The 18219-nt window shown below is 43.9% G+C and overlaps 1 protein-coding gene and 1 pseudogene across 1 annotated transcript in view; one reads left to right on the forward strand and one right to left on the reverse strand.

The window, feature by feature from the left end:
* stox2b (storkhead box 2b) overlaps positions 1-18219 on the forward strand; it is a 100997-nt gene that overhangs the window by 61410 nt on the left and 21368 nt on the right. The window contains exon 2 of the mRNA XM_070878639.1: positions 15741-15893. Coding sequence (XP_070734740.1) covers positions 15761-15893 — 133 coding nt within the window. The 5' untranslated portion in view covers positions 15741-15760. The remainder of the gene's footprint in view (positions 1-15740; positions 15894-18219) is intronic.
* Positions 1697-1875, reverse strand: LOC139278710 (U2 spliceosomal RNA; annotated as a pseudogene).

The following is an 18219-nucleotide window of genomic DNA, read 5'->3' on the forward strand; positions in this document are numbered from 1 at the left end:
CGCTATTTTTCTCGTAGCAGAATAATGCCTTGGGCAGAAGGTCATTGGTCCATCTAGCCTACCCTTCCAAGCCTGCCCTCACCATGACTATAGAATAACAATGTATCCCTTTTGCAAATGAGAATTCATCAAATCTTTTTAAAGCATACCATGGTTTATTTGTTCCATCACCCCCTCTATAATCTGATGCACAATTCTATTGGCCTCTTATTTAAAAACATGTTGACTGTTTTCCTTTTACATCCTTTAAACTGTATCTCTCAGTCCTTGATTCCTGCACCCAACAAAAGAACATTCTTACAGCCAAATTCTCCATACCCGAGGAAATCACATAGTTCCCTTAAAGTTCGTGGTTTGACAATCTTTAGAAAATTAATAAATTTGATTAGCAATTTCAGAATTATAGCCATTTCTGCACAGCTAACTTTTTTTGTTAGTATTTGATTAAAGGAAATCATCAGTTGAGAAATATGGCCCTGGAAATTGATTGACTGCATCTGTGTTGCAGGTTTAAAAAAACAATGGGCAGCAAAGCAGCCAACATGTGTCAGCTGTGGCTCAGTGGGTAGCACACTCTCCTGAGTCAAAAGTTTGCGGGTTCAAGTCCCACCCCAGAGACTTGAGCACAAAAATCTAGGCTGATGTTCCAGTGCAGTACTGAAGCAAAGATGCCATATTTCAGATGAGATGTTAAATTAAGGGCCCGTCGACTTTAGGGTGGATGTAAAAGATCTCATGGTACCATTTCGGAAAAAGCAGGAGTTGCCCCCCCAGGTGTCCTGGCCAATATTTATCCCTCCATCAACATCATAAAAACAGATTATCTGGTCATTATCACATTGCTGTTTGTGGGAATTTGTTATGCACAAATTAGGATCCACATTTCCTACCTAACAACAGTGACAGCACTTCAAAAAGTACTTTGTTAGCTGTAAAGGACTTTGGGATGTCTGGTAGTCGCTAAAGGCGCTATATAAATGCAAGTCTTTCCTTAACATGGCTAGTGGCTTGCACGCACACAGCATGCCAGAAGTGCGCTGCCCACCATTTGGTAAAAGCAGAAACCGAGGCGCCCAGGGCCCTTGCTTGAAACAGGCAATATGTGATTTGCATATCCGGAGACCACCTTTGCATAATTTTTTTTAAAAACTTAGTTGAATGTGGAGCCAAACACCATTCGTTGCTGGCTATCACTTACCGACCCCCCCCCCCCCCCCCCCCCCCCCCACCAGCTCTCCAGATTGCTTTCCCCTATCGATTGGCTCCCAAAGCAAGCACTCTACTCTGAACTCCACGGCAAACAAGCCAAAGGTGGGCACCTCGAGTCTCATCGCCAAGCGCAGGCAGCGGAAAGAGCGTGCGGCAAACCAGTCCCACCCACCCTTTCCCTCAAAGACTATCTGTCCCACCTGTGACAGGGACTGTGGTTCTCATATTGGACTGTTCAGTCACCTAAGGACTCATTTTTAGAGTGGAAGCAAGTCTTCCTCGATTCTGAGGGACTGCCTGTGACCCTCCTAGGACCTACCTGAGGGCCACTGTCAGTATTGCAGCTGCCCTGAACTCCAGTGCCAATTCGCTGGTGAGCTGCATGGGGATTTTTTTTTTTTTTAATCCAATTTCGTTCCAGATCAACTCTAACGCCAAAGATCACTTTGCGCCAATGTGTTTGATCTTAGGCCAAAAGGCCGAGAGGCGAAGTTGCACCGTTCCTGGAAATATTGCAATACCAGGTCGGTGCATGGAGTGGATGGGGCATGCCCCTGATCCAGCTCCCTGTCCAAAAATCAATTCAATATCATGTCCCCATAGGGGATATTAAACTGATAAGAACAGATACTACACTTGATCGTAGCCAAAAAGCCGAGAAGCTGCATGGGGATTTTTTTTTTTTTTAATTTTTCGTAGCTGATCTTTCCAATTCTTTGTCAGATCACAAACGCCAGAGGTCACCTTGCACACATCAAGGATCACCCTGCGCTAATGCTCTTAGCCAAAAGGCCTAGAGCCCAAGCTCCGTTCCTGGAAGTACTGCAATACCAGGTTCGTGCCATGGAGGTGGATGGGTCAGCAACCCCACACACCTCCGTGGAGGTGGATGGGTCAAGCCACCCCACCCACCGAAGCTGCATGGGGATTTTTTTTTTTCCATAGCCAATCTTTCCAATTCTTTGTCAAATCACAAACACCAGAGGTCACCTTGCACACATCAAGGATCACTCTGCGCCAATGCTCTTAGCCAAAAGGCCGAGAGCCACTGCACCGTTCCTGGAAGTACTGCAATACCAGGTTCGTGCCATGGAGGTGGATGGGTCAGGCCCCCCACACACCTCCGTGGAGGTGGATGGGTCAATCCACCCCACCCATGGGGATGCCCAGCAAGTGTGTGCAGCTCGCTGGTTTCAGTTTAAATGAGGCCTCCGGCCCAATATCGGGTATGCCTCAGGCCTACCTGTTCCGGTGCGAGGGATTACCCTCTGCACCCAGTTCGCTCTGGCCTGCCGGAGCAAAATCGTTTCCAGACCGTGATCATGCATACCCGATTCTTCATAATGCAATTAAGCATTAGATAGTAAAAACCATTAATGGTGTTTTGTGCACTAGGTATACTCCATCTCTTGTGAAATGCTTACTGAATTTACAGAAAGCACCAAAGAAAAACAAGGGTTATTTTTCCAAATGAGGAACAGATGAAAGCAGTGAACAGGGAGGGGGGAAATTAGCCCGACAAAGTCTGATCTGAACTTTCATCACCAATGTTATAAAATGTTCATTAGGAAACATTTCTGAGCCAGGAAAACATGAGATAAATCACGATAAAAATGCTTCAGTAAAACTGTAGGGCCCCAAGCCACAATCCCCAGCGTCACCTGAATGATCCTGTCACCTTCCCTTTGAGAGATGAAGTGAGTTGTCTTGTCGCACTTGTAAATAGCTTCATTGTCATTCAAGACAGATGGCCGCAATTTTACCTGCTGTGATGCAAATGATTCACCTAATCTACTCAACCCTCCAAAAGAAGTGGGTGCATTCCTTATTAATACAGTGCTCGGGCATCAGTATACTGTAAGTGATCGCTGTGCACAGCTGGCTTTAAATCAAGATCGGCTTTTTATTTTTATTTTGGCGATAATCCAGTTCCGATTGCAGGTTCACTATGCTTGCATGTCCAAAACTGGCCCCCTTATGCTGATGGAGACTCACGCATCCATTTTATCCTCGGCCTATAATTCTGTTATGGAATATTAGCAACACATGATCTGATTTTGAAAAATATGTCTTTCATCACCATTAGGAAATAACCAGTCATTTATGCTGCACCACACAACACTGCCTCCCTCCTGAGACCTCAGCAGAGTTCTGTCATCATCACATTGCCACTGGAAAATCAGATAAATGGGTCAGTGACAATGCTGCAGCACAATAATAAGCTTCAGGCAAAGTTGCGATGTACACAACACTTTCAAAGTTATAAAAAGCAAGACAACATTTGCACGAAATCAACCATCTTTATCCGAGAACAAGATTTGTTAACTCCTAATTGTATAACCCAAGGTAAAGTTGATTTTACTTCAAAAGCTCGATGTAGAGATGAGCAAACCCGATAACGTTCAGTGGCATAGCTGTTAATATTAATTTCCCAATTTAAATGTATTTTTGGCATGATCTTTGTGCCAATACCGAAGCCGCACATAATAGCAGGAAATCCCCTTGAAATCGACCTGGCTGTGCCTCTGGCATTTACTTAGTGTTAAATACATTTCTCTTAATTTTAGGCCCTGTCATTCCTCCAGTATTTTGCTGGGTTGTGTGGAATTTCAACTTCTCCTCCCAATTTTAAACATTGGTGACAGAACTTCAATTATTTAAATACTTTTGCCACCAGCAAAAGGTAAACAAAGAAGGGGAAAACTCTAACGCTGATCTGACTTTTCTCCAGTGTGACTGTCTCCTCATTATGTTATAACATTGTAACTCTATACACTATAAGCATGAAAATGTCCTCCAAATATAACTTTGTGCCCGTGCAAAGAACCACCGTGCTAGTACCCCCAACACATTTGGTGATTTAAGTGCATATGGTTAGGTTTCCAGCATTTTATTGCACAACAGCCGACAAGTAGACAAGTAGACTATGGCCCAGACGCGGTGCCGCTAACCACTCCCGCTAAATTCGGCGGGAGTTTAGCGGCAGCAGTAACCCATTCTACGCTGCATCGGCGATCATGATGATATCGCAGTGCGCAGCTCCCCATTAGCATCCCAGACCCTAAATTGGGTATCTTCCCCCTGAAGATGACCGCGACGGCTGCAGGGACGAGTGCCAGGCGGCCAGCTGCTCGCGGGCCATAGTTAAAGGGGAGGTGTGGGCCTTTTATTTTTTTAAATGCCTCTGATTTTGCCGCGGGGTCCGTACCAACATTGGTCAGCTCGGCATTCTGCTTGAGGTCCACGTAGGACCCTTTTTTGTACTGCAGAGTTTGCAGCTTGGGCCCTTCCTTTTTAATTTAGGGACGAGCCCCTCCTACTGGCTGCACTACGCAGCCAAGTGCATAGCGTTGCACCCCGCTCCAGAGGCGTCTGACCCAATACCGCCCCAGAACGGATTTCATTCGGGGCCCAATTTAGAGAGTGGGGTGGGACTTCAGCACCTGGTGCAAAATATCCCGTCACGCTAGTGTTACCGCCCCCCCAAACAGGGCGGTACCCAATTTCTCCCCCTATATCTTTTTGGGTATAAATTAAAATGTCTCAAACTTTCCAAGCATTATATAACAAATGTGATGCACCATAAAACAGGTGAAATTATATATAAATGTCAGGGCAGTGAAAAGTATGAATTAAGTACACCACACTTAATGGTGAATAATGAGCATTTACACCTTCTGGGTGAGGTGTGCAGTTCTCAGCGAGTTATATTTGTGTAAATGCTGAGCCCGTTCGTGCAGATATAAATGTAAAACCAATGAGAGACTAAAGCATATCCAGAATTTGTCTACCATTTGCCTTATTTCTGCCATGGGAAATCAAAGGTGGTACGTCAGATTGAGCTGGTGCCAGAGGTTGTCTGCAATGAAAAATAATAGCGTCTCGGTGCACAAGAGAACAATACTGTCCTGACATCAGAGGTGCAAATTTATAGTTTGAACTCCATGTTCCAAGGTCACAACATGCCGTTTACAGTGGTATATCATCGCAGGAATGTGGTAGCAACTTCTATGAAAGTAAAGCATTTATGTTTATGTTTTGTCACTCCTGAGGTACAGCAATAAATTGGTTATTTCAGCTGGCCTTTCTGAAGGCAATCACAGAGAGCTTTTGCAGAATGGAGCTGGATCACTTAAACATAATTTTGTAATCCTGCAGTAATGTTCGGTGCCTAGCTCTGTCAGTAAGCACGTGCTAACAATAAAAAAAAATTAGCAAGATCATCTGATTTGTAATAGACAATTTATTCTTCTGAACTGTTCCAGAGAGACACACTTCTCCCCCGCCACGCCAGGTTTACTCCAATACACCATCTCTGCTGAAAATAGGTGCAGGAGCAGGCCATTCGGCCCTTCGACTCTGCACCACCATTCAATATCATCATGGCAGATCATGCAACTTCAGTACCCCACTCCTGCCTTCTCTCCATATCCCCTGATCCCTTTAGCCGTAAGGGCCACATCTAACTCCCTTTTGAATATATCCAACGAACTGGACTCAACAACTTTCTGTGGTAGAGAAATCCATAGGTTCATAATTCTCTGGGTGAAAAAGTTTCTCCACATCTCTGTCCGAGATGGCTTGTCCCTTATCCTTAGACTGTGACCCCTGGTTCTGGACTTCCCCAACATCGGGAACATTCTTCCTGCAACTAACCTATTCAATCCCGTCAGAATTTTATGTTTCTATGAGATCCCCTCTCATTCTTCTAAACTCCAGTGAATACAAGCCCAGTCGATCCAGTCTCTCCTCATATGTCAGTTCTGCCATCCCGGGAATCAGTCTGGTGAACCTTTGCTGCACTCCCTCAATAGCAAGAACGTCCTTCCTCAGATTTAGGAGACCAAAACTGAACACAATGTTCCAGGTGTGGCCTCACCAAGGCCCTGTACAACTGCAGTAAGACCTCCCTGCTCCTTTACTCAAATCCTCTAGCTCTGAAGGCCAAGATGCCATTTGCCGCCTTCACCGCCTGGGGCATTGGAACCGGTTCTGGGGGAGGTGGGACCAGTACAAACCGGACGGTCTGCACCTGGGCAGGACCGGAACCAAAGTCCTAGGGGGAGTGTTAGCTAGTGCTGTTGGGGAGGAGTTAAACTAATATGGCAGGGGGATGGGAACCAATGCAGGGAGACAGAGGAAACAAAATAGAGACAGAAGCAAAAGACAGAAAGGAGATGAGGAAAAGTGGAGGGCAGAGAAACCCAAGGCAAAAAACAAAAAGGGCCACTGTACAGCAAAATTCTAAAGGGTCAAAGTGTGATAAAAAGGCAAGCCTGAAAGCTCTGTGCCTCAATACGAGGAGTATTCGGAACCCAGGAGAGGGCTCTGAGCTAGTTAAAGTGGGCGAGAGCTCAGATGAACAGGACCCCAAGAAAGAATGCAAAAGGCAGAAGGCAACAGAGCAGAGTAGCACTAGGGTAAGGGTAAACCACAAGGTGATAGGAAAGGACAATATGTATGAATATAAAGAGGCTGCAGGAGGGGTCAAAACTAAAAATCATGGTTCAAAAACTAGTATTAAAACCTAAACGCACGCAGCATTCGAAATAAAGTAAATGAGTTGACGGCACAAATCATTACAAATGGGTATGATTTGGTGGTCATTACAGAAACATGGTTGCAGGATGGCCAAGACTGGGAATTAAACATACAGGGGTATCTGACAATTCGGAAAGATAGACAAGAAGGGAAAGGAGGTGGGGTAGCTCTGTTAATAAAGGATGATATCAGGGCAGTTGTGAGAGATGATATTGGCTCTAATGAACAAAATGTTGAATCATTGTGGGTGGAGATTAGAGAGAGTAAGGGGAAAAAGTCACTGGTGGGCGTAGTTTATAGGCCCCCAAATAATAACTTCACGGTGGGGCAGACAATAATCAAGGGAATAATTGAGGCATGTGAAAAAGGAACGGCAGTAATCATGGGGGATTTTAACCTACATATCGATTGGTCAAATCAAATCGCACTGGGTAGCCTGGAGGAGAAATTCATAGAATGCATACGGGATTGTTCCTTAGAACAGTATGTAACAGAACCTACAAGGGAGCAAGCTATCTTAGATCTGGTCCTGTGTAATGAGTCAGGAATAATAAACGATCTCCTAGTAAAAGATCCTCTCGGAATGAGTGATCACAGTATGGTTGAATTTGTAATACAGATTGAATGAGGAAGTAGTGTCTCAAACGAGCGTACTATGCTAAAACAAAGGGGACTACAGTGGGATGAGGGCAGAGTTGGCCAAAGTAGACTGGGAACACAGACTAAACGGTGGCACAATTGAGTACAGTGGAGGACCTTTTAAGGAGCTCTTTCATAGTGCTCAACAAAAATATATTCCAGTGAAAAAGAAGGGTGGTAAGAGAAGGGATAACCAGCCGTGGATAACCAAGGAAATAAAGGAGAGTATCAAATTAAAAACCAATGCATATAAGGTGGCCAAGGTTAGTGGGAAACTAGAAGATTGGGAAAATTTTAAGCGACAACAAAGAATGACTAAGAAAGCAATAAAGAAAGGAAAGATAGATTACGAAAGTAAACTTGTGCAAAACATAAAAACAGATAATAAAAGCTTTTACCGATATATAAAACGGAAGAGAGTGGCTAAAGTAAATGTTGGTCCCTTAGAAGATGAGAAGGGTATTTAATAATGGGAAATGTGGAAATGGCTTAGACCTTAAACAATTTTGCTTCGGTCTTCACAGTGGAAGACGCAAAAACTATGCCAAAAATTGCTGGTCACGGGAATGTGGGAATGTGAGACGATCACTATCACTAGGGGGGTAGTGCTGGACAGGCTAATGGGACTCAAGGTAGACAAGTCCCCTGGTCCTGATTAAATGCATCCTAGGTTATTAAAAGATGCATTCGTTATAATCTACCAAAATTCTCTGGACTCTGGGGAGGTACCAGCAGATTGGAAAGCAGCTGATATAATGCCTCTGTTTAAAAAAAGGGGCAGACAAAAGGCAGGTAACTATAGGCCGGTTAGTTTAACATCTGTAGTGGGGAAAATGATTGAAGCTGTCATTAAGGAAGAAATAGCGGGACATCTAGATAGGAATAGTGCAATCAAGCAGACGCAACATGGATTCATGAAGGGGGAATCATGTTTAACTAATTTACTGGAATTCTTTGAGGATATAACGAGCATGGTGGATAGAGGTGTACCGATGGATGTGGTGTGTTTAGATTTCCAAAAGGCATTCGATAAGGTGCCACAAAAGGTTACTGCAGAAGATAAAGTTACGCAGAGTCAGAGGAAATGTATTAGCATGGATCGAGAATTGGCTGGCTAACAGAAAGCAGAGAGTCGGGATAAATGGGTCCTTTTCGGGTTGGAAATCGGTGGTTAGCAGTGTACCACAGGGATCGGTGCTGGGACCACAACTGTTTACAATATACATAGATGACATGGAAGAGGGGACAGAGTGTAGTGTAACAAAATTTGCAGATGACACAAAGATTAGTGGGAAAGCAGGTTGTGTGGAGGACACCGAGAGGCTGCAAAGAGATTTTAGATCGGTTAAGCGAATGGGCTGAGGTTTGACAGATGGAATACAATGTCGGAAAATGTGAGGTCATCCACCTTGGAGGGGGGGAAGAAAAACAGTTAAAGGGAATATTATTTGAATGGGGAGAAATTACAACATGCTGCAGAGGGACCTGGGGGTCCTTGTGCATGAAACTCTAGTTAGTTTGCAGGTGCAGAAGGTAATCAGGAAGGCGAATGGAATGTTGGCCTTTATTGCGAGAGGGATGGAATACAAAAGCAGTGAGGTCCTGTTGCAACTGTAAAGAGTATTGGTGAGGCCGCACCTGGAGTTCTGCATGCAGTTTTGGTCATCTTACCTAAGGAAGGATATACTAGCTTTGGAGGGGGTACAGAGACGATTCACTAGGCTGATTCCGGAGATGAGGGGATTACCTTCTGATGATAGATTGAGTAGATTGGGTCTTTACTCGTTGGAGTTCAGAAGGATGAGGGGTGATCTTATAGAAATATTTAAAATAATGAAAGGGATAGACAAGATAGAGGCAGAGCGGTTCTTTCCACTGGTCAGGGAGACTAGAACTAGGGGGCACAGCCTCAAAATATGAGGGAGCCAATTTAAAACCGAGTTGAGAAGGAATTTCTTCTCCTAGAGGGTTGTGAATCTGTGGAATTCTCTGCCCAAGGAGGCAGTTGAGGCTAGCTTATTGAATGTATTCAAATCATATAGATTTTTAACCAATAAGGGAATTGGGGAGCGGGCGGGTAAGTGGAGCTGAGTCCATGGCCAGATCAGCCATGATCTAGTTGAGTGGCAGAGCAGGCTTGAGGGGCTAGATGGCCTACTCCTGTTCCTAATTCTTATGTTCTTATGTATTACACTCAATTCCTTCATCCAAATCATTAATATATATTGTAAAGAGCTGGGGTCCCAGCACTAATCCCTGCAGCACTCCACTAGTCACTGCCTCCCATTTCGAAAAGGACCCGTTTATCCCGACTCTGCTTCCTGTCTGCCAACCAATTCTCTATCCACGCCAGTACATTACCCCCAATACCATGTGCTTTGATTTTGCACACCAATTGATTTGATTTTTAACCAATAAGGGAATTGGGGAGCGGGCGGGTAAGTGGAGCTGAGTCCACGGCCAGATCAGCCATGATGTTTTTGAATGGCGGAGCAGGCTCGAGGGGCTAGATGGCCAACCCCTGTTCCTAATTCTTATGTTCTTATGCACCTGCTTGCCAACTTTCAATGACTGATGTACCATGACACCCAGGTCTAGTTGCTCCTCCCCTTTTCCTAATCTGTCACCATTCAGATAATATTCTGCCTTCCTGTTTTTGCCACCAGAGTGAATAACCTCACATTTATCCACATTATCCTGCATCGGCCATGCATTTGCCCACTCACCTAACCTGTCCAAGTCACCCTGCAGCCTTTTAGCATCCTCCTCACAGCTAACACCGCCACCCAGCTTAGTGTCATCTGCAAACTTGGAGATATTACATTCAATTCCTTCATCTAAATCATTCATGTATATTGTAAATAGCTGGGGTCCTAGCACTGAACCCTGCGGCACCCCACTAGTCATTCTGAAAAGAACCCATTTATTCCGATACTCTGCTTCTGATCTGCCAACCAATTCTCTATCCACGTCAATACATTACCCCCAATACCATGTGCTTTAATTTTGCACACTAATCTCTTGTGTGGGACCTTGTCAAAAGCCTTTTGAAATTCCAAATACACCACATCCACTGGTTCTCCCTAGTCCACTCTACTAGTTACATCCTCAAAAAATTCTACAAGATTTGTCAAGCATGATTTCCCCATCATAAATCCATGCTGACTTGGACCGATCCAGTCACTGCTTTCCAAATGCACTGCTATTACATCTTTTAATAATTGATTCCAGCATTTTCCCCAACACTGATATCAGGCTAACTGGTCTATAATTCCCTGTTTTCTCTCTCTCTCTCTCTCTCTCTCTCTCTTTTTTAAAAAGTGGGGCCGTGATTCATGCTAGAGTACTTCTCCAATAGCAGAGGCAGCCCTCAATCCAGTATCTTGCACAAGTTGGTCATTGTTCATGTTCATGTGTGGACTTGCTCAGTGGTAGCAACAGTGTATCCAACTGCAGAGAAATCATAACTGAACCTCAGCCTGAGTCTGATCCTGCATTTGCCCAGCATCTACGTACACCCCGCTTGCAGTAGAGGTTGCTGGATGGCAATTGGGAGTGAGAACACTTGCTGATGTTTCTTTTTCCTCTTGCCCCCAGCCCAGCAAAGGCTGCTAAGACCTATTGTGCCAAAATCAGTTGGGTTAGCACAGTGGTTCTCGAATCTTTTTGGTTGAAGGACATCCTTTCAAATCCGTTAGTAATCATGGACCCCCAACGAAATTATGATACGCTGTACTCATAATATGAAAGTGCAGCCCCCGTCCCATGTTATAAAAATTCCACAGACCCCTTGTATCACAACACCAATATTTTTCTGTATAAAAATAAGTTTGTTACTTTTGTTTTTCTTATATAAGTACATACATCTAGGCTGACACTACAGTACAGTGCTTGAGGGCACGCTGCACTGTTGGAGGTGCTGTCTTTCGGATGAGACGTTAAACCGAGGCCCCGTCTGCCCCCTCAGGTGGAGGTAAAAAATCCCGTGGCACTATTTTGAAGAAGAGTAGAGGAGTTATCCCCGGTGTCCTGGCCAATATTTATCCCTCAATCAATGTAACAAAAACAGATTATTTGCTCATTATCACATTGCTGTTTGTGGTAGTTTGCTGTGCACAAGGTGGCTGCTGCGTTTCTCACATTACAATAGTGACTACACTCTATAAAAGTACTTCATTGGCTGTAAAGCGCTTTGAGATGTCCGGTGGTCGTGAAAGGCACTATATAAATCCAAGTCCTTCTATATAAGAACATAAGAAATAGAAACCGGAGTAGGCCATACGGCCTCTCGAGCCTGCTCCGCCATTCAATAAGATCATGGCTGATCTGATGATGGACTCAGCTCCACTTCCCCGGCCGCTCCCCATAACCCTTTATCCCCTTATCATTTAAGAAACTGTCTATTTCTGTCTTAAATTTATTCAATGTCCCAGCTTTCACAGTTCTCTGAGGCAGTGAATTCCACAGATTCACAACCCTCTGAGAGAAGAAATTTCTCCTCATCTCTGCTCCTCATCTCTGTTTTAAATGGGTGGCCCCTTTATTCTAAGATTATGCCCTCTAGTTCTATTCTCCTCCATCAGTGGAAACGTCCTCTCTGCATCCACCTTGCCAATCCCCTTCAATCTTATATGTTTCGATAAGATCACCTCTCATTCAGGGCAAGGGATGGAATTAGTGGCTAGGGAACAGTGTTTGTGGCGGGATCAAAGACAATGGCTTCGGTCTTCCCAATATTTAGTTGGAGGAAATTTCTTCTCATCCAGTACTGGATGTCAGACAAGCAGTCTGATAATTTAGAGACCATGGAGGGGTCAAGAGATGTGGTGCTCTACCTCAGCACCATGTGGAAACTGACGCTGTTTTTTCGGATGATGTCGCCGAGGAGCAGCATGTAGATGAGAAATAGGAGGGGGTTAAGGATAGATCCTTGGGGGACACAAGGGGTAACGCTGTGGGAGCAGGAAGAGAAGCCATTGCAGGTGATTCTCTGGCTACACTTGGATAAGAATGAAACTAGGCAAGTGCAGTCTCACCCAGCTGGACGATGGTGGAGAGGCGTTGGAAGAGTATGAAGTGGTAAATGGTGTCAAAGGCTGGAGACCGGTCGAGAAGGACAAGGACGGATAGTTTACCTTTGTCAGAGTCGCAAAGCATGTCATTTGTGACTTTAAGAGCCATTTTGGTACTGTGGTCGGGGCGGAAACCTGATTGGAGGGATTCAAACATGGAGTTCCAGGAAAGATGGGCACGGATTTGGGAGGCAACAACACGTTCAAGGACTTTGGAGTGCAAAGGGAGGTTGGAGATGGGGCGGTAGTTTACAAGGACGGATGGATCATGGATTGTTTTTTTGAGGAGTGGGGTGATGACGGCAGATTTGAAATAGAGAGAGACAAGTACCTGAGGGGAGAGAATCGTTAACAATGTCTTGGACTAAACTAAACTAAAACCAGAATAATATTCATACAAAACAGCAATATTCTAAATTCAGTATCTGTAGTCTGTGCTATAATTTACTTCCTTTTTATAATTCACTTACAAACGCACTTTTAAAATCCTGACTACCGAGCCATTGGCCCTCCAATCACTATGATATTTCTGCAGCTACCGATCTGTGGCAGCTGATCGGATTGTCTCAGTCGTAGTGACAAAGAAGTCTTTGAGCTCCTCACACTTGTTGGAGGTGAGGGTCAGTAGAGAAAAGAAGCCAGGGGTTATCTTTGCTTTCCAGGATGAGCAAGTTTGGCATACAAGAGCAGGACCCGATAGTCTTTTATGTGGTCCAGCCCGATCTGGCGGCGAATGGCTAAACCAAATGTCCGCCCTGTCCATTCAAATCTGTGTCCCTTGGACTTAAGGCAGCGGAGACAAGGGCTGTACCAAGGGGAATGGCCAGGGTGAGAGAGAGTAATGGTTTTAATGGGGACTGGGGCATCAAAGAAAGAGATACTGAGGGTGTGGTTGAGCAAGTCGGTAGCTGCAGAAATGTCATGGTGAATGGAAGGCCAAAGGTTCGGTAGTCGGGATTTTAAAAGTGCGGTTGTATGTGAATTAAACATAGAAACATAGAAAATAGGAACAGGAGTAGGCCATTCGGCCCTTCGAGCCTGCACCACCATTCAATAAGATCATAGCTGATCATTCCCTCTGTGCCCCTTTCCTGCTTTCTCTCCATACCCCTTGATCCCTTTAGCCGTAAGGGCCGTATCTAACTTCCTCTTGATGCCAGTACATTGGATATATTCAACAACTCTCTGCGGCAGGGAATTCCACAGGTTGACAACTCTGAGTGAAGAAGTTTCTCCTCATCTCAGTCCTAAATGGCCTACCTCGTACCCTAAGACTGTGTCCCCTAGTTCTGGATTTTCCCAACATTGGGTACATTCTTCCTGCATCTAACCTGTCCAGTCCCGTCAGGATCTTATACGCTTCTATGAGATCTCCTCTCATCCTTCTAAACTCCAGTGTATATCGGCCCAGTTGATCCAGTCTCTCCTCATATATCAGTCCAGCCATCCCTGGAATCAGTCTGGTAAACTTTCGCTGCACTCCCTCAATAGCAAGAACGTCCTTCCTCAGATTAGGAGACCAAAACTGAACACAATATTCCAGGTGAGGTCTCACCAAGGCCCTGTACAACTGCAGTAAGACCTCCCTGCTCCTATACTCAAATCTCCTATATATGAAGGCCAACATACCATTTGCCGCCTGCTGTACCTGCCTGCCAACTTTCAATGACTGATGAACCGCTGCACCTACCCTTTTCCTAATCTGCCGCCATTCAGAAATCTGCATTTGTGTTTTTGCCTGCAAAGTAGGTAAACACTCAAATATCCATATTATACAGCATCTGCCATGCATTTGCCCACTCACCTAACCTGTCCAAGTCACCCTGCAGCCTCTTAGCGTTCTCCTCACAGCTCACACCGCCACCCAGTTTAATGTCATCTGCAATCTTGGAGATATTACACTCAATTCCTTCATCCAAATCATTAATGTATATTTACTCCACGAGTTACTGCTTGCCATTCCGAAAAGGACCCGTTTATCCCGACTCTCTGCTTCCTGTCTGCCAACCAGTTCTCTATCCACGTCAGTACATTATCCCCAATACCATGTGCTTTGATTTTGCACACCAATCTCTTGTGTGGGACCTTGTCAAAAACCTTTTGAAAGTCCAAATACACCACATCCACTGGTTCTCCCTTGTCCACTCTGCTAATTACATTCTCAAAAAAAATTCCTTATAGATTCGTTGAGCATGATTTCCCTTTCATAAATCCATGCTGACTTGGACCGATCCTGTCACTGCTTTCCAAATGCACTGCTATTTCATCCTTAATGATTGATTCTAACATTTCGACACTACTGATGTCAGGCTAACCAGTCTATAATTACCCATTTTCTCTCTCCCTCCTTTTTTAAAAAGTGGTGTTACATTAGCTACCCTCCAGTCCATGGGAACTGATCCAGAGTCGATAGACTGTTGGAAAATGATCATCAATGCATTCACTATTTCTAGGGCCACTTCCTTAAATACACTGGGATGCAGACTATCAGGCCCCGGGGATTTATCAGCCTTCAATCCCATCAATTTCCCTAACACAATTTCCTGCCTAATAAGGCTACCCTTCAGTTCCTCCTTCTCACTCGATCCTCGGTCCCCTAGTACATCTGGAAGGTTATTTGTGTCTTCCTTCGTGAAGACAGAATCAAAGTATTTGTTCAATTGGTCTGCCGTTTCTTTGCCATTTTCAATTCACCTGAATCCGACTGCAAGGGACCTACATTTGTCTTCACTAATCTTTTCCTCTTCACATATCTACAGAAGCTTTTGCAGTCAGTTTTTATGTTCCTTGCAAGCTTCCTCTCGTACTCTTTTCCCCCTCTTAATTAAACCTTTAGTCCTCCTCTGCTGAATTCTAAATTTCTCCCAATTGTAAGGAAGTAAATTATAGCACAGACTACAGATACTGAATTTAGAATGTTGCTGCTCTATATGAATATTATTCTGGTTTTAGTTTAGTTACAGTGCTTTTATTGACCTCTTATCGTGTAGTTGAGAGCAGAGGGGTACAAAGTAGGTGCAGCATATATGGGATTAATTTACCAGTTTTAATATCAGATTTACGTGCCAGTTTCCCAACATTTATCTTTACTTTCCATGTGTGATTCTTTTTGATGCAAATGCCTCAGTTTATATTTTCACTGCTTGACCAATGTTGATTCCTTTTATGAAGTATTTGTTTGAGCTGTGGATACTTAGCTGTGTGTATTTTAAACAATAAATATGGTTTGTGTTTTATACAATAAATCTAATTGGGTTTATTTCTATATCTGATCCATAGGTGATGTGTCACCAATCAGTATGTCCCCCATCAGTCAGTCGCAGTTTATTCCACTTGGGGAAATTCTTTGCTTGGCCATCTCCGCAATGAATGCTTCAAGGAAACCCGTCACACAGGAGGCACTCATGGAGCACTTAGCTACCTGCTTTCCAGGTATGTTTTTAGCCGTAAATATTTTGCAAATTGTATTGAGGTTAGCGCAAATTCAGAATTTAATCATACTAAATGGATCTGGCTGTTGTTTTCTTATGTCTAAAGACGTTTAACGTGGAATAGCTTCACTAATAAGATAAGAAATAGGAACAGGAGTAGGCCATACGGCCCCTCGAGCCTGCTCCGCCATTTTATAAGATCATGGCTGATCTGACCATGGACTCAGCTCCACTTCCCCGCACGCTCCCCATAACCCTTTATCTTCTTATCGCTCAAGAAACTGTCTATTCTGTCTTAAATTTATTCAATGTCCCAGCCTCCACAGCTCTCTCTGAGGCAGTGAATTTCACAGATTCACAACCCTCAAAGAAATTTCTCCTCATCTCTGTTTTTAAATGGGCGGCCCCTTATTCTAAGATCATGCCCTCTAGTTCTAGTCTTCCCCATCAGTGGAAACATTCTCTCTGCATCCACCTTGTCAAGCCCCCTCATAATCTTTATACGTTTGGATAAGATCACCTCTCATTCTTCTGAATTCCAATGAGTACTCAACCTTTCCTCATAAGTCAACTCTCATCCCCAGAATCAACCTAGTGAGCCTTCTCTGAACTGCCTCGAAAGCAAGTATATCCTTTTGTAAATATGGAAACCAAAACGACATGCAGTATTCCAGGTGTGGCCTCACCAATACCTTTTTTATATAGCTGTAGCAAGACTTCACTGCCTTTATACTCCATCCCCTTTGCAATAAAGGTAAAGATACCATTGACCTTCCTGATCACTTGCTGTACCTGCATACTATCCTTTTGTGTTTCATGCACAAGTACCCCTAGGTCCCGCTGTACTGTGGCACTTTGCAATCTTTCTCCATTTAAATAATAGCTTGCTCTTTGATTTTTTTCTGACAAAGTGCATGACCTCACACTTTCCAACATTATACTCCATCTGCCAAATTGTTGCCCACTCACTTAGCCTGTCTATGTCCTTTTGCAGATTTTTTGTGTCCTCCTCACACATTGCTTTTCCTCCCATCTTTGTAGCGTCAGCAAACTTGGCAACGTTACACTCAGTCCTTTCTTCCAAGTTGTTAATATAGATTGTAAATAGTTGGGGTCCCAGCACCAATCCCTGCGGCACCCCACTAGTTACTGGTTGTCAAACAGGGAATGAACCATTTATCCTGATTCTCTGTTCTGTCAGTGAGCCAATCCTTTATCCATGCTAATATATTACCCCCAACTTTTATCTTGTGCAGTAACCTTTTATGTGGCACCTTGTCAAATGCCTTCTGGAAGTCCAAATGCACCACATCCACTGGTTCCCCTTTATCCATCCTGTTCGTTACATCCTCAAAGAATTCCAGCAAATTTGTCAAACATGAATTCCCCTTCATAAATCCATGCTGACTCTGCCTGACCGAATTTTGCTTTTCCAAATGTCCTGCTACTGCTTCTTTAATAATGGACTCCAACATTTTCCCAACCACAGATGTTAGGCTAACTGGTCTAAAGTTTCCTGATTTTTGTCTGCCTCCTTTTTTAAATAAGGGCATTATACTTGCAGTTTTCCAGTCTGCTGAGACCTCTCCAGAATCCAGGGAATTTTGGTAAATTACAACCAATGCATCCACAATCCCTGCTGCTACTCCTCTTAAGACCCTAGGATGCAAGCCATCAGGTCCAGGGGATTTATCTGCCTTTAGTCCCATTATCGTACTGAGTACCACCTCCTTAGTGATTGTGATTGTGTTAAGTTCCTCCCCCTCCTATAGCCCCTTGACTATCCGCTGTTGGAATATTGTTAGTGTCCTCTACCATAAAAACTGCTAAATACTTGTTCAGAGTTTCTGCCATCTCCATGTTCCCCATTTCTAATTGCCCAGTCTCATCCTCTTAAGGGACCAACATTTACTTCAGCCACTCTTTTCCTTTTTATATACCTGTAGAAACGCTTGCTATCTGTTTTTCTATTTTGTGCTAGTTGACTTTCATAGTCTATCTTTCCTTTCTTAATCATTTTTTAGTTGTCTTTGCTGGCTTTTAAAAGCTTCCCAGTCTTCTGTCCTCCCACTAGTTTTGGCCACTTTGTACGCCCTTGTTTTTAATTGGATACCATCCTTTATTTCTTTAGTTAGCCACGGATGGCTATCTTTTCTCATGCATCCTTTTCTCCTCACTGGAATATATTTTTCTTGAGAGTTGTGAAATATCTTCTTAAACACCACTGTTCATCAACTTTAATCTATTTTCCCAGTCCACTTTACCTAACTCTGCTCTCATACCTTCATAGTCTCCTTTATTTAAGCTTAGTACGCTGGTTAGAGATC

This window comes from Pristiophorus japonicus, chromosome 1 (genome assembly GCF_044704955.1).
Source record: "Pristiophorus japonicus isolate sPriJap1 chromosome 1, sPriJap1.hap1, whole genome shotgun sequence".
Classification (NCBI taxonomy): domain Eukaryota; kingdom Metazoa; phylum Chordata; class Chondrichthyes; family Pristiophoridae; genus Pristiophorus; species Pristiophorus japonicus.